The 25,323-nt window shown below is 39.3% G+C and overlaps 1 protein-coding gene across 1 annotated transcript in view; it reads right to left on the reverse strand.

Moving 5' to 3' along the window:
* vwf (von Willebrand factor) overlaps positions 1-25,323 on the reverse strand; it is an 81,268-nt gene that overhangs the window by 23,276 nt on the left and 32,669 nt on the right. The window contains exons 21-36 of the mRNA XM_052034163.1: positions 23,748-23,882; positions 23,474-23,620; positions 22,310-22,450; positions 22,112-22,210; positions 19,964-20,120; positions 18,479-18,637; positions 16,224-16,356; positions 13,322-14,688; positions 11,690-11,809; positions 8,756-8,899; positions 8,478-8,621; positions 7,422-7,583; positions 7,238-7,284; positions 6,320-6,497; positions 3,284-3,504; positions 1,520-1,712 (exon numbers count right to left, since the gene is read on the reverse strand). Coding sequence (XP_051890123.1) covers positions 1,520-1,712; positions 3,284-3,504; positions 6,320-6,497; positions 7,238-7,284; positions 7,422-7,583; positions 8,478-8,621; positions 8,756-8,899; positions 11,690-11,809; positions 13,322-14,688; positions 16,224-16,356; positions 18,479-18,637; positions 19,964-20,120; positions 22,112-22,210; positions 22,310-22,450; positions 23,474-23,620; positions 23,748-23,882 — 3,547 coding nt within the window. The remainder of the gene's footprint in view (positions 1-1,519; positions 1,713-3,283; positions 3,505-6,319; positions 6,498-7,237; positions 7,285-7,421; positions 7,584-8,477; positions 8,622-8,755; positions 8,900-11,689; positions 11,810-13,321; positions 14,689-16,223; positions 16,357-18,478; positions 18,638-19,963; positions 20,121-22,111; positions 22,211-22,309; positions 22,451-23,473; positions 23,621-23,747; positions 23,883-25,323) is intronic.

The raw sequence follows: 25,323 nt of genomic DNA on the forward strand, positions 1-25,323 counted from the left end.
CTAAATGCCTTTTCCACCCTTTTTCACCTGGCTTCATTCCTTTGTCATTTACTCTCTGCTGGCCTCCACTCGAGCACAGACCTATCTTTGTCTTCTCCCCTCTAACTTTCCTTAAAACCTGGTTTAGCTCTCACTTGTCCTAGTTCTGATGAAAGGTAATCGGCCTGCAATGCAAACTCTGTTTCTCTCTCAACAGGTGCTGCCTGACCTTCTGTTTTTATTCCACATATGGAAATAATAGAAGGTGGCTAAAAATCTGCTTAAAGCAGCAGGCATTGAAGAACATCTTAAAAGGGAAGAGGGATGAAGAAGCAGAGAACTTTAGGGGGACAACTCCAACAGAAGAACAGCTACAGGACACGGAGCAATGAAAATCACAGATGGAATTTTCCAATATGTTTGTTATCCCAATTAAGGAAATAAAATGAAACATTTATTTAAATCCAATACATTATTTTTCACTATTCAAAAATAACATTCAGCAGCAGTTTAGTCTCCTTTAGGTGGACCCCAGCTGTCATTGTATACAGTGAGTTTCTGATCAGCGACTTGCTCTCTTGGAAGCAGCATTCAGTTCAAGTCAGGTGCTTCCCCACAGGAATGCTGCGTCAAACCCAGCTGATCTTATGCTTAAAGGAGTAAGTGGGTAACAGACTGGCATCAGCAGAGATCTGGGATGTACAGGTACGTGATTACAGAGAGGTGCAAGTATGAGATGAATGAAACACTGTAACTGTGGATGGGTAATGACTTCTGTTAACTGGCAGCCGTTAGATAAAAATATGTATAAACAAATATAAAGACAATTAAATCCATCAAGATCTTAGTAATTACTGATGCTGTCTCCAGTAAGCAACAAAAAAACAGGCCTGTAGGAAATTCCATCCATTTCCCCCACTTTACATTAAAAACTATTTACATTTCTTTCAGTGACTACTCTTGCATGGTGTAGGTACACGTACATCATATAGTACTTGCGACATTAACACTCAACTTATGTCAATCTATCTGCAATTATTCAACCCCCTCTGTTACAACCTGAGATTAGTTTTTGCACTAATAGTCATTTTCCTCAGCACTCCCAGACCAGAAAATGAAAGAATAAACTGTTCATAATTTCTGGTCATGATCTTTAACAAGAAACCTTTACTAAAATACAGATAGATTCAGGCTCATACCAGGGAGAATTAGGCAAAACATTGTCAAGTTACTTCATATTATTGTATCCTGGTTGCAAGACTGTCATGCCAGCAAATGTCGAGATACACTTGCTTACAAACAATGAAGTCTCATGTACAATACAATGAAGTCTTATGTATTTTCGTATCAAAATAAATTAATCTAATCTATAATGAAGTCTGATACAATGAGTTCTGATGCAGTGAGATGTAATTGATTATATGCCATGGAGTCGATTTTAAATCCTAGGCTTCTCCTAGGAGGCCTGATAAATGCTCCTAACAATAATTGCAACAATCTCGGCAGAAGGCTGTCTGCCACTCAAATTTTCAGCACTCACCGCAAAGTCCAGATATTCTAGCAAAGAACAGCGTGGGAGAAACCCAAAGACCGAAAAGGTTGCTTTGTGGACTGAAGATGAGAACTAATCCCAAATTGGGAATATTTGCTACAAAGTTACTGGACCCATGGTCAACAATATCCATATTCCCAACAGTTAAGGGAAGACGGGCTAGCTTCCCATTGACTGTAACCTAAGGGAAAGGAATGGAGAATTAATTAAAATTCATGATACAAGTAACAGATAAGTTAAAAAGCCTCTTTCTATGATGAACAAAAAGCACCATACTCAATTTAGTAATATTTAACTGCCTCTTCTTTATAAACTGGAAAAAAAGAAAAACCACTGCCCCAGATTTCAAAAGTGATAGCAAGTCCATCAGCAATCATTGTCTTTGCACTGAGAAATCAACACCAACTTTGGAATTTCTTGTGCAATTTAATTCTGAAAAAAATGCAGGTAATTTTGTGCCCTCTGCATCCTGCACTATTTGCAAAGGAATCAAAAGCATTTGAACTGATATATATATATATATTAGCTTATTACAAACTAGTCGAGCTACAAAACACACTGAAACTTGTTTAGATGGAAATCTAGGTGACTTAAATGGAGAACTGAGCTTAACAAACTACCTACCCCAACAAAAATCTCATTTTGTCTATCATGATGCACAGTGGCAGAGCTAGGTGCTTCACACCTTCACTGACCCAGGTTCACTCTTGACCTCCAGTGGTGTGTATGGGTTTCCTTTGGGTGCTCCAGTTTCCTCCCACATCCCACAGATGTGCAGGTTGGTAGGCAAACTGGCTACTAGGTAAATTGCTTCTAGCGTAAGTGATTGCTAGAATCTTGAGGGGGGAGGCAAGGGGAGACCATAGGACTCTTTGGAGAGGAGGATGAGAGGTGACTTGATAGAGGTATACAAGATGATAAGAGACATAGATCAAGTGGACAGTCAGAGACTTTTTCCCAGTGCGACAATGAGGTGACATAATTTTAAGGTGATTGGAGGAAGGTATAAGGGGGATGTCAGGGGTAAGTTTTTTTACACAGAGAGTGGTGGGTGCGTGGAACGCACTGCCTGCAGAGGTTGTGGAGGCAGATACATCAGGGACATTTAAGAGACTCCTAGATGGACACATGAATGGTAGAAAAATAGGGGGCTATGTGGGAGGGAAGGGTGAGATAGATCTTAGAGCAGGATAAAATGTCAGCACAACATTGTGGGCCAAAGGGCCTGTACTGTACTGTAGTGTTCTATGTTCTATGAATATAAGAAGAATAAAAAACAGGATTAAAGTAGGATTAGTGTGAACAGCTGCTTGATGGTTGATGTGGACTTGTTGCACCATTGGGTTTGTTTCCATTCGGCATGTCTTTATTTCACATAATGCTTCAAAATATAAAAGATTTTTAATTATTAGAGATTTGACAACCAAGTTTCAAACTTTTATGTAGAACTCTGTTCTATGTTTAAAAATGTATTAATAATTTTGCTTTTTATTTCCAGGTATGCTGGCCCAGCAACTGGCATAGAGAAAAGGAAGGTTCTGGCACAGAAATTGCAAACTTGTTAAGGAGAATCTCCTTTGAGATCAGTGATTATCACATTGCTTTGCTTCTGACTACAAATCCTGGGCCATTTATAAATTCCCCTCTCACATTATTCAAACCTCCTAAACAGCTGTAAGTCCAATAAACAATGCTGACATCTCCGTCCATTGAAAATGGAAAGCAGACCAAAGCTGACCCGTTCAAACTTACTGTCATATCATCATGTAGCAAAGTTGCAGTATTGTACTGCTTGATTTCAATTGCTTTGATGCAATTTTCTCTGGAGACCAAGTAACATGGACCCTTGTGCATAATTATTTTTGTATCTTGCTCTTCTATTTGTAGCAACTCATAGGAGCACCTTCCAGTTAATGAGAACTCGAGCCCATCAAAAGTAGCAAACTCTGTTTGTGCAGTTACTGTGCAAACACCTGTTAATAGAACAAGAAAACAAAACCTAATTTGCTTGCATAATATTTCCAGTACTGTGAGAGCAATTGTTTATGCTCCACATTAACTTTCTCTTATCTCATCTTAACAACATATCCTTATATTCGTTTTTACCCCTTTGTGTGTTTATCCAGTTTCTCCATAACAACATCAATGCTATTAATCCCATTGTGATAGCGAGTTCAACATTTGACAAGTTGTGACAAATTTATGGCCTTGATTTGGACTTCCTCTGAGGTGGAACTACTTCCATGCCCAACCTTCGAAATCCCTTCGTAATTTAAGATAACAAGATCATAATAAAGAGAAGCTTACTGGAGCATTTTGCACAATGGCTTAATATCAATTTGGCACATCCCAATATAAAGATCTATTAAGGTATGCTTATTTCTTGCAAGTGCCAGTTTAACTCTGAGTTAGAAGATTGGGTGTTCATAATCTACAATGGATGAATAACACAAAAGCTAAGATGAAAATATATTTCTTGATTGTGAGGCCCAATTTTATATATATATATTTAGGCCATGGTGCATCCCAAATTCTTCCTGACTCATTAATTATTTTTGATGTGTTATGACTGTTTTCTTTTGCTGCTAAGCACAGGACCCAATGTGTGCCAGTTATACAGTCATACACCACAGAAACAGATCCTGTAGCCCACCACGTCCATGGAGACTGCCAAATACCAATCCATAATAATCCCATTTACCAGCAACTGGTCTGTAGCTTACTATGCCTAGATGAGTCAAGTGCGCATCAAGATGCCTCTTAAACCTTATGAGAGTGTCCACCTTGACCACCTTCTCAGACAGTGTATTCCAGATTGTAACCACCCTCTGGGTGAAAAAAATTCTTCTTTGGATCATTTCTAAATCTCTTACTCCTTAGCTTAGACCTATGCTCTCTGATCTTAGACATGTTATGGGAAAAGGTTTCTTGCAATCCACCCTATCTGTGCCTCTGATAATTTTGTATAAGATACCCACCCCCAACCCACCCCACACCCCCCAACCCTCCTTAGCCTTTTCCATTCCATGAAAAACAAACCCAGTCTCTCCTCATAACTGAAACATTCCACGCCAGGCAATGTCCCACTGAATCTCCTCTGCACCCTCTCCAATGGAATCACGTCCTTCCTGGAACTGCACACAATATTCCAGCTGTGGCTTAACCATTGTTTTACAAAATTATGTCAAGACCTCCCTTCTCTTATATTCTATACCCCAGCTAATGAAGGCAAGTATCCCATATGCCTTCTTTACCACCTTATCTCCCTGTGCTGCCACCTTCAAGGATCTTTGATCCTGTACACCAAGGTCACTTTGTTCTTCAATACTCCCTTATTAAATGCCCCCCACAACCACCCCCCCCCCCGCCCCACCTCACACTTGTCTGGATAAAATTCCACCTACCATTATCCAGCCCAGTTTACAAGCTGATCAATATCATTCTGTGATATTGATAAGAAGTTCCACAGAACAACAAATATGATGACCTGATCCCAAAATGCTTATGACCATGTCTTTCGGCTAATCTAACCATTCACTCCCCCATTATTCAGTGTCCGTTACTTCTTTAAAAGGTTCCAGAGTTATGTGTTTGTTCTATATGTTGATTATTCTTTGCATGGTGAATTTCCTAACTTTAATCCAAATTCACATTTTACTGGTATGAATCAAGGCGCCCCTACAGTAGCTCTTTAACTCAATATTCTAAAGTCAATTAAATATTTTCTCAATACGACAAGCTTGTATGTTGTGGGTGTTGGCCAGGCCAGGTAACCCTAATGGTGATGAAAGTACTGGGAAAATCCTCCGCTTCTCTCCAAGAACATGTTTCACAAGAGAAACACCAACCTAAGCTGGCAGATCAAGTCTTGGTCTTGCAACTCATCTGAAAAACACTGTCTCCAAAATGCGACATTGAACTAACCAAAACTATGGAATCAGTGCCTGCTGTAGACCATAAATTCTACTTTAGAAGAACACTGGCACTTAACAGCAATATGGATATTCCAAGTAATGCTTATATTGTAATGTTCTGAATTGATATTGTACTACAACAAAGTGCAACAATAGATTTTTCTGTATTATGCCATATTTTTGCTGCCTATCTATTAATTTCTTCTTTCATTATTTGATGCAGTTGCACCCTGCAATGATAGAAACATATTTCCATCTTGTTCCTTTTGATTCAACATTTTTGTTACATTACCCTCAGTGGAATGAAAACCAATGTGTTCTATAACAGACTGCCAATCTACTCCTGCTGGTTATGGCCCATGTGGTAAAGTTGAAAATTTAGCCCCTTATATCTCTGGATCTGCCAGCTCAGAAATTGTTTTAATGATCATCTGTTAATTAGGAATCTAGGACCTCATGTCGAGAGGCTAGTCCACGTCTGTTTGCTGTTGAGTTCTCCAGGACATTTAACTCAGCCAATGAGTCACAGGAAATTGAATTAACAGCACAATACTCAATTAAAGCAGTCAGGTCCAAAAGTCTGAATCAACATATAAATAGCATAAAGGAAAGAAAGGGATAAGGAATAATCATAGAGTGAGCAAAAAAGTAAATATCCTTCTTGACACTGTTTGATAAACAGTTCAACACTATAGACAAGTATTTAATAATTGGCAATAGACATGATGGCTGAAGGGCCTGTTTCTGTGCTGTATGACTCTATGATTCTGTGAGTACTGTCAGTCCATGAGAAACACTATTTAATGAGGATCTTTTAGGCCTCTGCTCTGTCCTTAGATAATATAGATTCACTGTTGCATTGCTTCATACTTACAGGGGCATGACCATCGACAGCCACACGTTTCCTCAATTTTGATACTGGGAAGGTTGTTACTGCAGGTTGGTTTACGTAGTTTCTCACAGTTTATTTTATGATTTATGGAAATAACTTCCCCATTCGGTTTGCACATGAAGCTGTGACATTTATCAGGCAACATCCACTTCTCCCCAGCCTGGAAAAAATGCAATTTAATCAGGATTAATTTCAGTTATCACAAAAGTCATATTTTGCTTTAAACCTTATAACTGATTCATGCAGAGGGTTTAATACACTGCTATGATTTTTTTTTTAAAAAATGGATCCATGATAATTAAATAAAATGTTCGTTGTGGATTTTATGTGCATATTGTATTTTAAATTACTTGTTCATTAATGTTCAATGTAAAAATATTGTTCATTGTATAAGGGAATAGATGAATTCTTATCGTGGAGTTGAGATTGTCTCAAACTTCTGGAGATGAACTTGGGACCATAAGCTTAGGTGCACTGATGATGTAAACTATTAGTTGAAAATGTGTTGAATGACTGCTAGCTAGTGAGCAAAAATCTTAAGGAGAATTTCTAAATTTTTAGTGGGTGAATGAATAAGGAGCATTCATGTTTAGAGAGCGATCCAAAGGGTTGACGTGTGTTTTCCAGTCCCATTCTCTTTATCTCAGTAGGGCTGGGATCTTCCTTGCTTTGGTTTCCACTTCACTGCATTTGCGCCACTGGGAGTGGGAGGAGAAGCCACATAACACATATACATGGAGTTTCTGCTGCACTCCTGTCCAAATTATGGTCATGAAGTGAGAGCAATTGTCTGAAAGTTCAATGTTTGTAGTGCCCATACTGCAAAGAAAATGGAGACATACTAAATGGGAGTCAGTTTGGAGATAGGGACTATTGCACCAGGTTTGAGACATGTTCTACCTGTCGCCGATTTCCTTTGTCATCTATGCATTCCTGAGGAGAAGTCGCTGTGAAAGAAAGAAAACCATAAGAAACCTTGCATGTATTGCTGCAATGATTCATATAGCAAATCATGTTTATTCTTTACTTTTCTCATCCTAAAGCTATGCATGAGAATTCAAAATTATTTATTTGTGAAACTCACCTGTGCAGACTTTTTCTATAAATTCATTACTAAGTTCCATCATCATGGGCAGTACTTCTACATCATGCAGCTGTACGACATTTTGTGGGTTGGGCCCAGCTAGGCTCAAAAGCTGTTGCTTATCATACCTTTTCCCCATTCCTATTGGGATCACTGTAACACCTAGGGTAGAAGGGAGTTACTTTAATATTGGATCTTCCATGACTTTGCGACTTCTCAAAGAAGCAGAAAGTAAAGTGTCTGAGTTGAAATTAATGGAAATAGCATAAATCATGATGTACAATTGTCACATCATACTGGTAATCGTTTAATGAAATTTTCTTGTAACATTCCTGACTAATATTACTTTATTCCATTAAAGAAGTAGTCAAATAAACAACATATTTCAAAATTCTGATTGAATATCTGTCTTATTATGTGTCAGGTAGAAACTAACATCAGAAAAAAAAAATCATTCAGTCTGGTTCAGGAGAACAATTTCATGCTTGTCTTCTTATTATGTTAAAATATAACCAAAGATTTTATTAGACCAAATATTACTGATCTCTGATGTTGCTGACAGTTTACAAGTGAACTTAACAAAGAAGGTGGCTGTGCATTTATACATCTCACTATGACACAGAACAAGGCTATTTGGTCCATCCGGACCATGCCAGCTCCCAGTGGAGCAATCCCATCAGTCTCACTCTCCCTTTTATTCCCCTGCTTACATCACTAGCTCAGGGATGTCCAAAGGGCTTTACAGCCAACAAAGTAATCCTGAAGTGTAGTAACTGTTTAATGTTAGAAATGTGAGAGCAATTATGCATGAAACACATTCTACAAATAAGCCACATAATATTGGCCACATAATCTGTTTTAGTGAGATTGCTGGAGGATTAAATGTTGGCTGGGATATTGCAACCTCACCCACTCTTCTCGCAGTACTGCCTAAGGATCTATTACATCCACCTGAGAGGGCAGCAAGGGCCTCAATTTAACTGAGAAGTAGCACTCCTCAATCCTACATGTCTGAAGAGCATTTTAGTTTCAGTACAATAAATTAGAGTGACATACCTGTTATGATTGCTTCCTGTGATGCCAAGCTAACATCATCGGTGGAGGTATTAGTAACTAATACCACAGCAACCTTTGGAACCCCAGCCCTTGCTCCATTTGCCTCAGTTACACTATACTGAACAGCCAAGGAGAGTGCGTTTCCTACAGAACGTCACAAAGATATTAATGGGATGTGCTCTCTCATTTGTGAGCACTAATTTCAAGACATATTAAACATAAAATTAATATTTTTGAAAAATTCATCAAGGGAATGATTTTAATACTGGAGGCACTACCTATTTGACTTGGCCCAGGTTCCCTTTGCTGGATATTGTCAATCAGATTCAAAAGATTCCCCTTTTCCTGGTTTTTGTTGAAAGAGATTTCCAGTGTGTTGATCCTTCCATACTGCAGGATGGAGATATGAGTCGCATCTGACCCTGCAACAGGAAGAAAAATATTTTAAAAACATTGTACAGTAAAGGTTTTTTTAGACTATGTTAAACTAATGAGATGTTAAAACACAGGAATAACAGGGGATGTTCAAAATACATAATAAAAAATATTGGAGGTAATTTTAAACTGGAGAATTGAAATGTTAAAAATCTGGAAGAGCCTCCCTCTCTGCTCCACCCTCCCCAACTACCCTCCAATCCAATCTTCGTTTGACCTCTGCAGGATTAGAGGGAGGGGTCCAATGGACACAACAGGATTGAATGACCTCCTTCTGTTTTGCACATTTTAAAGACTCTGTAACAATCTATTAAGATGGCCATTTTAACCACTGTTGACTTAGGTTCCTGGGGCTAAGGAAAACAGGCAGGTTAATGGAGGAATGGAGGCTTGCATCTATCAGGTAACTGCCTTTTCCAGTAGAGCTTGTGGGTAGTAGGAGTAGCAGTGGGTCTGTCAATCCCAATGAATACACCCGGCAATCCATTCTCCACCTCCACAAGTTCCCTCTACATCACTGTCTTTACCATCCCACCCCCAGGCTGTAAAAGCCCATCAGCTATTCCTTCAACCTCTTCTGACCACCACTTGTTTCCTTTGATCTTTTACAGAAGCCCTCCTTTTACTCCAATCTCATCTCAACACCCCTTTCTCTTTCATTTCTCATTGACCATCTCTATCATTCCATCCGAACACTCCTCAGTCCCTCTAATTCTCACTCTGCATTCTCAAACCTTATTTTTTTACTCTAAATCCCAATCCAACATTTCTCCTTTTGCTCCCCAATTTCCTCCACTTCTCTCTCTGTTCTCCAATCCCCAATCTCTCTGCTTCCCATTCCCCCACATCTCTCTCTTTGTTTCCCATTCCTCCATCTCTGCCAATACCCTTTATTCTACCATCTCTCCCTCTGCTCGCCAAACCTTTCTACCTCTCCGCTCCCAACCATCCCCCCCCACCGATCTCTCCCTAACCGGCCCACCTTTCTCTCTCTGATCTTTCACCCCCACATCTCTACCTCTAATCACTCCCCAAATTCCATCTCTCCCTTTTAGCTATCCCCAGGCAAATGTGTCCTTGATCCTATCACCCTCTATTATGGTGGGCCGAAGGGCCTGTTTTGTGCTGTATGGTTCTATGGTTTTATTCTCTACCAAAACCCCAATTTCTCTCTGACATCTCTCTGACCTACCTAGATCTCCCCATGATCTGTCCCTGAAATCTTTTATCTTCCCTCGATCAACAGAGTTGTCTCCCCTCCAATCTCTCTGAATTCTCCCCACCACTCAGAAATCCTGTCAATATACTGAGCCCTTGAAAATTCCTTAATAATCTGCATTAAAATTAAGACTGCAATCCATTCTTAGCATTACAGGTCAGATCAACACACTCTCAGCTAAATTACTACTGAACTAAATAAGGGCAGGAGTGTTCAGATGGTGATGTTATTCTTGTGAAAAATCAGGCACAAAACACATTGCTTCCAGCAAAGTTAAAGCCCCAGCAAAAAAGAATGTTTGAGCAATGCTCATTCTGTGAAACACTGAATAGCAGCAAGATAATGTGTAGGGAGGCAAACTGGAAGGATGAACTCACAGAAAATGAACTGCTTGTTGCATGGAGACAGAGAAAATAGAGGCAGGAGTAGGCCAGTTGGCTTTTTGACCTTCCACTCCCACTCAGAACAATCATGGCTGATCACCTGTCTCAATACTATCTTCCCATTCTCTCCCCATACCTTGATGCCTTTTGCCTCGAGAAATTTACCTTTCTTAAATGTATTCAGTGACTTGGTCTTGACGGCCTTCTGTAGTAGCAAATTCCACAGCTTCACCACCCTCTGAGAGAAAGAAATTTCTCCTCAGCTCAGTCCTAAATCTCTTGGCCTGTAACCCCAGGCTGTGACCTCTCTTTCTCGACCACCCAGCTAGGGGAATCATCAACCCAGCATACGGTCTGTCTAACCTGGTCAGACAGAATTTTATATATTTCAATTAGATCTCCCCCTGCATTCTTGTAAACTTTAGTGAATACAAACTTAATTGGCCTAATCTCTCCTCATACAGCAGACTTGTTACCCCAGGGATCAGTCCAGCGAACCTTTACTGCATTTCTTCTATGGAAAAAATATCCCTTCTTAGGTAAAGAGACCAAAACTGCATGCAATCCTCCAAGTATCGACTCACCAAGAGCATGTATCCTTGCCTCTGTACTCAAATCCTCTTGAGATAGAGAACAGAAAAGCATTGACTTCTCTTTTTTTTATATAACCACACAGAAGAAGGCCATCAGGTACATACTGGCAGCAAAAAAAACAATTTCTTGCTGCAGCTGCATGTTTGCTTTCAGTGACGGACATACAAAAACACCCAAGCCGCTTTGTTCATCAAGACTTCCCAATCTAGCACTACATAATTAATACACCGCTTTTCTGTTCTTCCTGCTGAGGAGGATGCTCTATGTTAGTGTGTACTGTCGATTATAGGTAAAGAAGGCAGGAATGTTCAAGCATATAACTTTCAGATGAATGAGCTGCTAATCTGATTTTGTTGGTGAGTCAAGAGAGGAAAGGTGCTTGGAGCTTTCAAAATACAATGAGATCTATGTTCACTCAAACTGGAAGACAGAATCTACCTTTATGTCTTGTCTGATAAAGAAACTCACACAACACAGTTTCATTTCCAGTTTCATTGTTAATTAATTTTCGTAGCTAAAGCTGATACTGCTTGGATCAGTGGTTTGTTCTTATTTGCAATGCTGCCATTTTCTTCACTGACCTGTATTCACCTTCTTGATCAATGATTTCACAAAGCTTTTCATTTCTTCAAACTCTGTCTTTCTGATGTTGTCACTACCATCAAGAAGGATGATAATATCCATTGGTTCAGCACATAGCTCTATGGAGAAATGATAGAATTATATTTGTATTTCCTAATATTCTGCACACATTTCTTAGCACCCAACTAATTTGGAACAGGTTCCTCTGATAAAAACATTCATATATAACTTTCATTCTGAAGTGTTACAAAGATATACCATGCACCTCAACTAGAGTTACAGAATGTTTAGTCAATATTAAATTTGCATCTAACATTTTGGAATAATACGGTGTGGGAAAGAGGGGCTATTTTTATGACATTTGAAGGCATTTGAGGATATTGACAACAGTAAATAATTACATTGACAATGGCAGAAATTTGTAGATTCAAAATTTCTCATTAGATTATTTTTAATCACTTGGTTAAGATGCACAAACAAAATTCCATAGCTGGTCTATCCAATGAAGTTACAAGCCAAGTTAATAAACAGGATGGTAACATCAATAAAATAGAAATTTCTCCCATATATGTTAACCAATTGCTAATATTAATCCACAAGGGGCTTCAGGGACAAAATGTTTACTATTGCTCCATAGCACACTGCAATAATGTTCCAATACCAGACCAGAACAAAGCATCTTTCAGTCCTCCAATTAAATGTTGGAAGTTTATGGAACATTTTTACTTTGAAATGAAACACAATTGGTCATAATTATTACACTGACCCAGGAACCCTAAGTTTATTGAAGACCATAAAATGCACACTGATGTCTCATAACATGCAACATATGCTCCAGTCATGAAAGTACAAGACTGTAGTCTCAAGGTTGATTTACAGTATACATGTGTGCAGATACAAATATTTCTGGAGCAAGGGAGCCTTCACTACTTTATCTTTCTGATGCTTTCTTTCATTTCCTGCTACTTTGCTGTAACCACGGTTTATTTCCACTTCAATTCTGAGTCTGTGCATGACTGATTATCACATTTATTCTACAGTTATTCTACATCTTCGAGTCAGTTATTCTACATCTCCTGCACTCAGTCAGATCTTTTCAGTCCCACTTTCTCTGGTTTTGCACTTAGAAGCTGTTTTCTCTTGCATCTTCTGGTTCTGATGAAAGTTCATCAAACTAAAACTGTTGGTTGAACTTTCCCCCAGAAAACAGGTGAGTTGCAGTCATGTCAGAAGTGAATATGCAAAAAAAATCCAGAACAGGAACCAAAAGGGGTTTGAACCTGCTCACTTCCAGTGTTAACAGGCATGAGTTGAGGGGTGGATGACCAATCCTTTCAAGGGAGGCAAATCATTTTCCTGCACCTACCAAGCAGTCATTTGATCAAGAAATAATTACATGAATCTTTTATTCATTACTTAAATGGATTTCTCACCACTGCAAGTGTGTCAAAATTAGTAAGTTGATGCATTTCTGGTGCAGGGTGCATTTTTACAATATCTACTGATATACCATTAGGATTAGATAAAGCAGCTTTGGTGGAACATTAACAGGCAAATGGCCAACATGCAGTAAATTAAATGTAATTCCAAGTAGAACCCTTATCCCCAATTCAGTTATTAAAGGATCTCACCTGATGATGGCAGTATTAAACCTCTTGTAGTGGCTGTGGTTGTGGTTGTGGTTGCAGTAGTACTGTCTGACTGACAGCAGTCTTTATAAACTGTGCCAACTATTTCAGGAATATTGTCATAGGTAGTTTGCACAATGGGAGGTGGGAATATGTTCACATCAATGTCAGGACCAACAACGATTGGGATCAATTCCACACCATGGTCTTTGACTGTGTTGAGAGGATTTGTGATACTGTCTGTTGGAGGGTTGCTGGTTATCATAAACACCAGGTCAGGTGCTTCATCCCTTGCACCATTATGAGTGGTTAATGTAGATTCGATGAGGTGCAGTATTGCTTTGCCTGTGTTGGTCTGCTCTCCTCCATGGAATCGCATTTGTTTTATTCTTTCAATCACTTCCCAGTTGCTCTGAGTACTTGTAAAATCAAACTCTTCATTTACAGTATCAGCATACTGGATGACAGATACATGTGTGGTTTCTTCTGCTACTTTGAACTGTTTAATCATTTTAATAACAAATTCTTTTGTCTTGTTAAAGTTATCTTCTCCCACCTTATCTGATGCTTCCAGAAGGAAGACAACATCACGTTTCATTTCTTCACCAGGCGATGGGGTGGTGATCACTACATGGGCAACTGATGGAGACGTGGTTGATGGTGTTGTTGTTGGAGCTACAGTTACCACAGAGGCAGGGGTCTGTGGTGTGGCTCCACGACTACACATATAATCTAAGATCTCCTTCCTAAAGTCTTTGAGCTCAGCGACATTTTTCAAAATAAACGACTTCCCTCCAGGTGACTTGGCTGTTATCAAGCCTATTTCCTTTCGGTTTATACCTGCTCCAATGCCTACTGTGATCACAGATACTTTTCTCTTGCCAATTAATTGTAAGGCTCCTTTAACCACACTAGATGAGGGGCTTCCTGTCACAAGTATGGCTACTCTGGGTACTTTCTTCCTCGAATCCTTTCCAAACACAAGGACTGATGTATACTTCAAAGCTTCACCCAGGTTTGATTTGGAACTGCCAATGTATCCCATTGTTTTCACTAACGTTTTCAGTTCTCTGACACTCTTTTTCTCCCACAGGTCAAATAGTTTGTTGATGCTTGAGTGGAACTGTATCATGGCGACTCGAATGTTTGACTGTCCAATCTGCATCTGTTCCATCATGGACAACACAAATTTCTTCACATCTTCAAACTCTTTCTTTGAGAATGAATTACTGCCATCAATCAAGAATGCCAGCTCCATTACCCTTTGGCAGCCATCGACTATTTCAATGGTTTCCTCTGTCATGGTTGGAATTGGCTCTGGTGTCGGCTCAGCACAGCTTGTACAATGCAAGAATGCTCCAATACACTGGCTGATGAAGCACACATGAAAAAGAAAGAGTGTAAATTATAGATTGTATCATCTTTAATGCATCACCACCACTTAGTTGCAAAAAGACATTACATTTCATAAACATGAATGTTGTCCACATGGGAAGTTAAATACAGTTCCTGATTGCACAGGATGAGGTTTGTTCACTGGTTCTTTCCAGTATCAGTGATCTTTCTCCATCTGATCTGATATCCCATTAGAAGCACAATATTAAAAAACCTCCGATAACCTTTGATGGTGCTGGGCTTGTAGATTTTCCGGAGTACTGGATGTTTTCCAATCAATACTTGAAAACACTTCTAATTCACTTTTTTGTTTAGATGTAACAGAGTATTACAAAAAAAACCTTCCAGTAAACACACTAAGTTTAAAGGGAGTGCAAGGTATGGGGCCCTGATGAGTTTAAAGGAGGCATGGGAACTGGGGCCCCAGTGAGTTTAAAGTGAGCGTAGGTACCAGAGCACCAGTGGATAATGTGGGAAACATCACCTGGTGAGCAAGATGCTGAATTATTGCAATTTCAAAATAATTAGACAGTGGATAGGGGAATGCTGCTGACTGGCACATTCCAGGCTGCAGGAGTACGTGCTGAGGGATGCAGTGAAGCTGGGTGCAGCCAACGCAAGGGCTCGGTGGGGAAGGACTACAGTTTAGGGTTCTTCTGCCACTGGAGAGGGGGGGCGGGGTCAGGTGAGAAAGCCCCTTAAATACTGTAAATATAGGATTGGGGTAGCACCCCAGGGAGCCACATGAGTGGCATTGGTGCTGTGTTCTTTATATAAAAAGGTAATACTAATGATTGATCCATAAACAAATGTAAAGGTTTGCACTGTTTTATTGTTGTATATAGTTTGCTTTTTAGGATGAATAAAGTTTATTCTGGAATTTAAAAAAAGTTAGACAGTGGGTTATCAGAGTTTTACTGTGGTACTGTGTAAAATTTACAAAAACATATTCTGGCACTGCTCATATTCAATAGGTGTAGCTGTTGACCTCATCCAGCTCTCCATGAACTGAGAGCCTGGCGCTGGTTTGATTAATAGAATTAGCTCAATGATGAGGAGGAATGAAGAATTTGGCGATCCTGAGCCTCTGGCACCCAGGGAGAAAATCTCAGGAATTCTGTGTATAACTCCATGCATCTTAAGCACAGACACATGTTTACAAATACATTTATCAGCACATAAACATATATTAACACACACACACACACACACACAATAAAACAAATTCTAAAATGCTAATTGATACTCAATGCACTTAAGTGTTATAAAACCACCTTTTTAACAATAACTTTCCAGAAGTATTAAATGAAGAAAAATGGATTAGAAAATGATTAATATTTTACTTTGCCAAGACAATGTATGGCTACTGTAGCAAATACTGGCCATTCCCAGAGCCAAGATTCTTAAAGACAAATGTTTAATGGAGTTAATCTTAAATCAGTAATCCCAACCAGCAGCCCAAGTAAGCATCTGGAAGGCTCTGCAATCTAGTCAAAGGGAAAGAGCATACCAGTTCTGACAATGTTCTGTTCTTTTGTTGACAACGATTGCCTGTCCATCTGGAATGCGTTGTCCCTCATGGACACAAAATGGGCACAATCCCGGATCAATACATTTCTGTGAATTTTCATCCAGTATGGTTCCTACATGTTATTGCAAAACAAAAAGATGAATTATTGTACTGCTGATGGCTTGTCAAACCATTCTGTTTATGGTAATCTGAAAGTGAAAAAGCTACAAAAACTACAAAGATTTTTCCATCCTCCTTTTATTTATTTTCACTTTGCTGTTGATTATGTGAAAATGCTTTTGTTGAGTGTGAGTCCTTGATAAACTATGAAGATACAATGCTCCTTAATCTTGAAATGTTGATTCTGTTTCTCTCTCCACATTTCTGCCTGACCCGCTGAATATCTTCAGCATTAACAGTTTTATTTCAGATTTCTAGCATCTGCAGCCTTTTTTCTTTGTCAGCAGATTCTAAGCTTCCTGTAATGAGGAATTTGACTTGATATCGACAGTTCCCATTGGTTTTGCTGTTGTAAAAATGTTGTAGGATTACAGAGATAATCCTAATGGCAGAGAAATTTGGAGTTTTGCCATACCCCAATACCCAACTCCTTTGTCGAGAAACACCATGTTTTGACAGCACAGGTTCAAAGTTATCTTCAAATACATCTTTTCACTTAAGCATCTGAGCCCCGAATAAGAAATAAACTTTACAGCGCTACAGATGTCCTGGACAGTTTTCTTATAATTTAGATGCGAAAAGAAGCCAGGGAGTACTTTTCCTCAGTTGGCTGGCAGAGTTATTTGAATGAGTGAGTTTAAATGGGGGGATAAGCTGTAGAATTTGGTACATCTATCTGGTAACCAGTTATTCAATAATCTCATGCTTTCTATGACCAAAATGGACCCTAAATTATATGAGAAAATCATTTCCATTATACCAGCAGCAAGGACAGAGATACTTACTGAGCTATCAGCACAGAACCACCTCCAAAGCACTGTGGTACCATGAACCTCCATCTTCCAGTGAAAACGTGTGGTACTTCCAGTGCCACTTTTCACCACCTCTCTCAGGCTGCTGCCTAGCACCTAATATTGGGCAAACTGCCATTACTCTCCAGATCTGCCACACCACCTGCAATGCTATTTCTCTCTCCTGGACCAATGTTTTCAGCTGAAGCAAAATATTTATAAACTTGACATCCAGTTGGACTCCATCTTAAGCTTCTGGACATATACTCTCTCAATCCTGACTGCCCATGCTGACTCCTGTAAAATCACTTACGTTTGTCATCATTCATTCCATCTGTTTGACAAAACCCTTATTCAAATCATTACCATTCTCAGCTTCAGGTATTCAACGGCTCACCTGGCTTTGGGTCTAGTCTGTATCATGGTCTTAACCCTTAAAGAAATGATTTGGCAAAATAGATATTTCAGCCTTTTTCGAGCACCATGTCTATATACCTTCCTCCACTGGCAGACACCCAAATTAAATTGCTAGTTGTCTGGGCAACCACCGGTGATGTCAAAATGAGAATCAATCCCCCAACCTGACTTCCCTGGCAGAGTGAGGAGCAGAACTCGTTTCTGGGTTTCCCTCTATAACCACACAGGGTAATGAAATGTAGAGTTTCAGTCCCTAAATCGCCATCATAGCAGATAAAAATCATTGGCCAATGTGAATTAAATGTTTTAGTGGATGTTAAGGTAATATCACCCACCCTACGCATTAGATAGTATAGTATCTTTAATGGAGACAGGCTTTAGTGGAAATGAGCTCAGAGCCTCCTGGAAAACAATAGAACATCCACACTGATTCTTGGGAATCCCGGGCCCATGACTGTTCAAAGTGGAGAAGTATTTGGGATGGCACTGAGAATCTCAAGTTCATACATCAGGAGCACACAGAAGGAGTGCAACACCTCACAAACTATCCACCACCCATCCTGCCAGACACCCATCCCATTGGACACCTCCTGCTCCAACTGTGGAAGAATCTGCAGTTCCCACATTGGCCTCATCAGCCATTCCACAAAGTTAGAGTGGAAGCAATAGTCATTCTCGATCCTAAGGGATGGCCTAATGTAAAAATGCTAAATGTTTGGTGGTGTTTCCTTGCCATAGGACTGTGTTTGTGATAAATGTAAATGGCGTACATGATAAGAATTAAACAAAAATATGGGCGGCTATTCCATAGTTTGAAAAATATTGAAAATGCTAGATTTTGAATTCATGATTCTTTTGCAAACCAACCTGAGGTACAATGTGCGTGGCATCCTTCCACACACATCACAGGGCAGTCTTCCACTTCCGGATGTTGGCAGGTCCGAGGGCAGGCAGGTGCACATATGTTATATCTCCACTCACACACGTGTTCTGCTAGTCCATCATTTAGTTCTTCACAGCTCATAGCTTCAATGTACAGAAAGAGAACACCAGCTAGGCTGCATTGCAACTCAAGAATTCACCAATATTTTGCCAAACCTGTCAGAGCTTACAATAAATATGCCTCCATTAAGCCCCATATAAGCAAGGTGAATAAAAAAATTAACGGGATACTACTGGAGGTCATAATTCCTGTTTTGGAGACCCCACAACCAGGAATGCAGATTCATGGCTTAAACTTATTTGGTTTAAAGAGTTCCTTCCTATGAGTTGAATGACTTTGTGGTGCTCTACTCAATTCTAGTGCAGTGGAAAAATAACTAAAAAACAATGGAGGAACAGAGGGATCTTGGGGTACACATCCATAGATCCCTCAAGGTTGCTTCGCAGATCGATAGGGTTGTTGAGAAGGCTTATGGTGTATTGGCTTTCATTAGTTAGGGTATTGAGCTCAAGAGCCGCGAGGTAACGTTGCAGCTCCACAGAACTCTGGTTAGACCACACTTGGAGTATTGTGTTCAGTTCTGGTCACCTCATTATAGGAAGGATGTGGAAGCTTTAGAGAGGGTGCAGAGGAGATTCGCCAGAATGCTGCCTGGATTGGAGAGCATGTCTTATGAGGATAGGTTGAGTGAGTTAGGGCTTTTCTCTTTGGAGAGAAGGAGGATGAGAAGTGACTTGATAGAGGTGTACAAGATGACAAGAGGCATAAATCGAGTGGACAGTCAGAGACTTTTTCCCAGGGCGAAAATGGCTAACATGAGGGGGCATAATTTTAGGGTGATTGGAGGATGATATAGGGGGGATGTCAGAGGTATGTTTTTTCACACAGAGTGGTGGGTGCATGGAACGCACTGCTGGTAAAGGTTGTGGGGGCAGATACATTCGGGACATTTAAGAGACTCTTAGATAGCCACATGAATGATAGAGAAATAGAGGGCTATGTGGGAGGGAAGGGTTAGATAGATCTTAGAGCAGGATAAAATGTCGGACCAACACCGTGGGCCGAAGGGCCTGTACAGTGCTGTAATGTTCTATGTTATATATTCTAAAAATTTATTCTTCTTTTAAGTCCTTTTAAATAAATTGGGGGTTAACAGAATCTTCGTGACATCATCAAAATTGCTCACTCTACTTTAGAAATAACAAATCCTTTTGCAACTATATTTACTTAAAATGTCATTAGTTATTTTTCAAAGCCTAACAGTTGGAGATGCATTATGATCTACTACTGTTGTTTGTTGCCAATATCAGGCCATTGTCAAAGAGCCTGAGACACACATTTGAATAACAGGCAATTCTAATTTTGTGCAGTTTTCTAACCCAATCTACTTTTTAACCAGTTTTACTTACGACACAGTTTGTCTGTCCTCCACGGGACAAGAATGCCTTGCTGAGCACATTCGTGTGCATAGGCTGCTATAGCATTGCAAAGACAAAGACACTGTCCTGTGGAGTCACAGGAACAGGCATCATACACACAGATTTCCCAGAAGGGCTGAGGATCAATCTAAAATAAAACATAAAATTAAAGAATGGAAAGATTAAATCTGTAGTTTAATATAAACAGGAAAAAGCTCAGATCCTTTGCCAATTTCCCTTGGGTTTTTTTTAACACAAGAACAAGTAAATAGGAGCAGGAGTAGGCCACCTGGTCCCTCAAGCCTGCCCTGCCATTTAGTATGATTATTGGTGAACTACTCCAGGCTTCATCTCCTCTTCTATACCCCATAGCCAGCCCCTAATTCCCCTATTATTCAAAAAATTATCTACTTTCACTTTAAATACTAGTCTCCACAAGATTTTTTTTAGTTTCAAATATGCATATTGTGGACAAAGAACCGCTCCATCCTTTGAAGCTGAAAACAGTGAGGAAAACGTTGATAACATTTTTGGGTTTACTGGACTTATCTTTGCTCAAGCAGAATTGTATGCTGCACATTGCATTCCCTCGGCAGGCACTGATTGGGTTGGATTGAGCCCCGGTGTGGGTGACAGTTCCATTTGGGGATGCTGCCATTTTCCCTCCAGTGCTCAGTGTGTCTTCAGCTTCTACATCTGACCTTCTGTATTGTACTGAGCTGATGCTCTTTGCTTTACCTTTATGCTTTTTAGTTAATTTGCACTTATTTCACATATTTCAAATTCAAAACTAATTAAATACAAAATCAGAATACACTTAAAGTGGATTTTTCTTATTTAAATCCATTAAGCTGTTTGAGAACAGTAAATGATGCAAATTGTCAAACGTCATCAAGGCAGTGCCTGGGGTGGGGTGCAGAGACATTCAGCATGGCCCATCCTGTGGATGCCACAGCAAATAAGAGCAGCCAAGGGATTACTGCAGTTGGCAGGATTGGACCCACCCCAATGTCAATCAAGTTGTAGGTTGAACTGATCACAATTTTTGAGGCTTTTCTAACTGTACAATATAATATCATAATCTGCCTATCCATTAACTGTATTTAAACCACATTTTCCAGAGTGTAGAGAGATATGTTTATACATCTGACTAACACATCAAGGTGTTGCTGGATTCTTCACATCTGAGAGGCTATTCTTACAGCCGACTTACAAAACACAAAAGTACTTTGTGCTTTTCATTAAAAGACACCCATTGAGACAGCACAACATGACAAATTATTGCACATTGCGCTTGAGTGTACACTTGTAAACCTCAATGTTAATGTGCATTAGTGTACGTAAGTTGGAGTCCTGCTCACTAACTGGTTGAACATTGATCGAACAGATGGTCATTAGCTCTAGTAAACTATGTCATTGTATCCAGATATCTGATCAGCCACATAACTATTGTTGATGATTCTTCAGACTTTGGGATGTCAGGTTGAACAATGAAATTGGTACTTGAGTAATTTACATAAAACTTGATTGAGATGATTCAGGCAATCAGAAGAACCTCTTGTAATGGATGGAACTGTTCTACTTCTCTCCATATGTTAAACTTGAGCCTGCAAAGCCAGCTTCCCTTGATCATATGACAGGAAAGGAGTGTTAAATCATTCAGATATGGTTGATGGCATATTTGCAAGTGCAAGCTGTCTGGTACCTGTTCATCTCTGGCATGGCTTTGTTCACCCACTTCGAGTTTTAAAGACCATTGTTGGAGCTTAAATTGCTATTATACAAATTGGCTTAAATCCTTCAAGAGCACCCTGCCCTCATGGTTACAGTGTTTGGTTACACTGTCTACTTTGAATGGGTGGAAATATCAATGGCAAGGTAAAGAGGGCCTTTAGCTAAAGCACTAAATATAGTATATAATTGTGGTACTCTTATGTAACTCTAATAAGCCTGCATAATAAAACTTTTGCCCTTTTCACTGGTGGAAAATATGCTCTGGCAAATGATGCTGCACATACTTAGAGAAAACAACCTCATTATGAAACAATTTCAGAGTTCCTCTGTGTAGAATTATTCTGCCAGCACAAACAATTTTTAAAGTGTCAATCCAATCAGTTTGAACGAAGGAAGGATTCTTACCAGCTGTGCACATTCACTAAACAGGCTACTTTTTATGATGTTGCAAGAATTTTCAACCATAGCTTGCTTCAGACTGTTTCCATTGCATGGAGAGGGTGTCTGGGAAGTAGAATAAAGCCAAAACAATCAGTTTGAACCAACTCTTTTCCTACTACAAAGTTAATAGAACACCAATATTGGCTTAGGTCAAGAGATTACCTGAAAGGCATCAGCACATAAATGTTTCACTGTCCATGAATTCCCAAAATCAATGGGGTCAATTTCAAGCTGATTAGCACTGCCCAGCAGATCATTATTTTTATTTCCATCAAAATTACCGCACAATCCACAGACTTTACCCTGTTTCACAGAGTGGGATTTGGAAGAAAGCAAATGCATGTAACTTTTATTTGAATAAGATTGCAGTTAATATAAATCATTTCAGTTGAAGCATAATGGTGTATGAATGTAACAATCTTAGGGTTGTATATCATAACGTTATGCTGGTTAAATATTCTTAATCTTAAATATTTCTTGGGGAATTATTTTTTAACAAAAACATTAAAATGTAAAGACAGTGTCCGTTTTACATGTATTTTACATGTATTTGAAAAGTGATAAGAAGCAATAAATAACATATGAATAGAGAATGATGGGAAAAAGATTAAATTAACATTTCATTGTCCTTGCAGATAGCTTCTCCAGAACCATTGGATTAGATAGCCTGAATAAATAATTACTATTGTTCAAGTATATTTTTTATGCTGTCTGACATCTGACTTTATGATATAGAATTGCACAGAAAGTGCAAGCTATTCTAACTTTAACTTAAATTCATCAAGGCTAATAGTCTGTCTTGACTGTTCCCTCTAACTTCAAAGAGTTCTAACCACTCTCTGGGAAAAGAAGTTTATCCCAAATTCCTCATTAGATTTATTAGGTTCCAGCTTACATTTATAGACGGTAACTTTGGACTCCCTTGCACGTGAAAACATTTTCTCTCTATCTGCCCTATTGAATCCTTTGATAATCTCTCTCTGGTCATTTATCATTCTTTTATTGTCTAGAGAAAAGAGACCATTAATGAATCTACTTCCACATAAAAGTACAAAGAATTTCCTGACTGTTCTCCCCAACTTCAAAGTATTCTGTGTGGTTGTCTGTTGCGAAATAAAAGACTACTTCTGGTACTTAAATGATTTCCAGTTCATTACAGAAAGAAGGTACAAAAAAATTAAAGAGAAAGTTTGGAAAAAGAAAAGATGGATGGAAAAATCGATGGCTAGGTAAAAGGAGAAAGGGTAGGTAAGGAGAAAGGGAGAGGAAGGAAAGCTGGGAGGGAAGAAGAAACTAGGGAAAAACAAATCAGTGAAATCAACTCACCATGTACTGGCCCTGAACTTGAACAGAGATTCGAGTGCCCTTATCCCACAGTATAGAAATCATTTTACCCAATACAATAATGTAGTAAAGACCAGAATTGAATATCTGCAAGTTTTCTCCATTTTTAAAAGGCCTTTTGATTGTCACCTAATTAAAGAAATTCAGGTGTTAAGATTATCTGTGAATAAGTGATGTTTAATTTTTGTTAGAAATTCATTTTTAACAAGCCACAAATTGCTTCATGTCCCCAAGAAACAGTGATCTCTTTACACACCTCTCGCCCAAACAACTCCAGCTCTCCTCCGTCATACAACACAGTAATGTCCTTTGAACATTCTTCTCCTGGCAATCCACAGCCACTGTGTTCCACTAAGATGCTAAATGTTCCTTCATTCACACCACAACTATCCTAAAAATTAAAGAAAACTTCAAAAGTCAATGTAGGGAAACAACTGAAATATTAAAATATATACTTCAAGGCCGTCCCCGAGTAACGAACAGGTTCCATTTTTACAGATGTCCGTAAGTCGACTTTGTCCATTAGTCAGAAAATAGACAAAACTCACTCAATATGGTAACCACATCTCTTCTGTATTATAATGAATGGCATCAAAAGCACATAAGACTGATAAGAAAGACCAGTTGCTAAAAGCAGTAAGAGGAAGCCAGATCTACTGTTCCTAGGACGAACGTGTGTATGCATGTCGGACTTCCGAATGTAATAATATTATAGGAACCCATTTGTATGTCTGGGTGTCCATAATTCAGGTGTTCGCAACCTGCGGATGGTCTGTAAGCAAGAGCAATTCTTTAAGGTATTCACAAGTAAGGAAAATTTGAATCAAAGGAAACTCCTTTTGGGTAGGATCAAGATGAAAATATACAATCAATGGTAGGACCCTGAGGAGCATTAATGTACAAATTGATCTTGGGATGCAAGTCCATAACTCCCTGAAAGTGGCAACACATGTAGATAGGGTGGCAAAGAAGGTGTATGGCCTAATTGCCTTCATTGGTCTGGATGTTGAGTCTAAAAGTTGGGACGTCATGTTACAGCTGTATCAAACCCTGATTAAGCCACATTTGAAGTATTGTGTGTGGCTTTGATAGCTGTATTATTGGAAGGGTGTGGAGGCTTTGGAGAGGGTGCAGAAGAGGTGCACCAGGATGTTGCCTGTGTTAAAGAGTATTAGCGAAAAGGAGAGGTTGGACAAATTTGGATTGTTTTCTCTGGAGCAGCAGAGGCTGTGGGGACACATGATAGAAGTTTATAAAATACTGAGAGGCATAGTCAGGGTCATTTTCCCAAGGTGGAAATGCCAAATACGAGAGGGCATAGATTTAAGGTGAGAGGAGGAAGGTTTAAAGGAGATTTACGAGGTAATTTTTTTTCCACACAGAGAAAGGTAGGTGTCTGGAACGCACTGCCAGGGAAAGTGCTGGAAGCAGATACAATAGCAATGTTTAAGAGGCATTGAGACAGACATATGAACAGGCAGGGAATGGAGGGATATAGACCATGTGTGGGCAGCAGTGTAGTCTAAACTGGGATCATAATCAGCGCATACTGTATATCAGGGGCCAAAGAGCCTGTTTCTGTGCTGTACTGTTCTATGTTCCATGTAAGATTGTAGATTAGGGTGGCACAGTTAGGAGTATATAAAAAAAAAGCATACATTTGGGAAGCATCTTTTATACACGACATTTATTTAACTTACAGATTTACAGAGGGGGTGATGGCGTAGAGACCTATGGCAAGATTTAATTTATCTGAGAGAAAGGGATCATTGATATTTGAAATAAAAACAGAAAATGCTGGTCAGACAGCATCTGTGGAAAGAGAAACAGAG

The sequence above is a fragment of the Pristis pectinata genome, chromosome 19 (genome assembly GCF_009764475.1).
Source record: "Pristis pectinata isolate sPriPec2 chromosome 19, sPriPec2.1.pri, whole genome shotgun sequence".
Classification (NCBI taxonomy): domain Eukaryota; kingdom Metazoa; phylum Chordata; class Chondrichthyes; order Rhinopristiformes; family Pristidae; genus Pristis; species Pristis pectinata.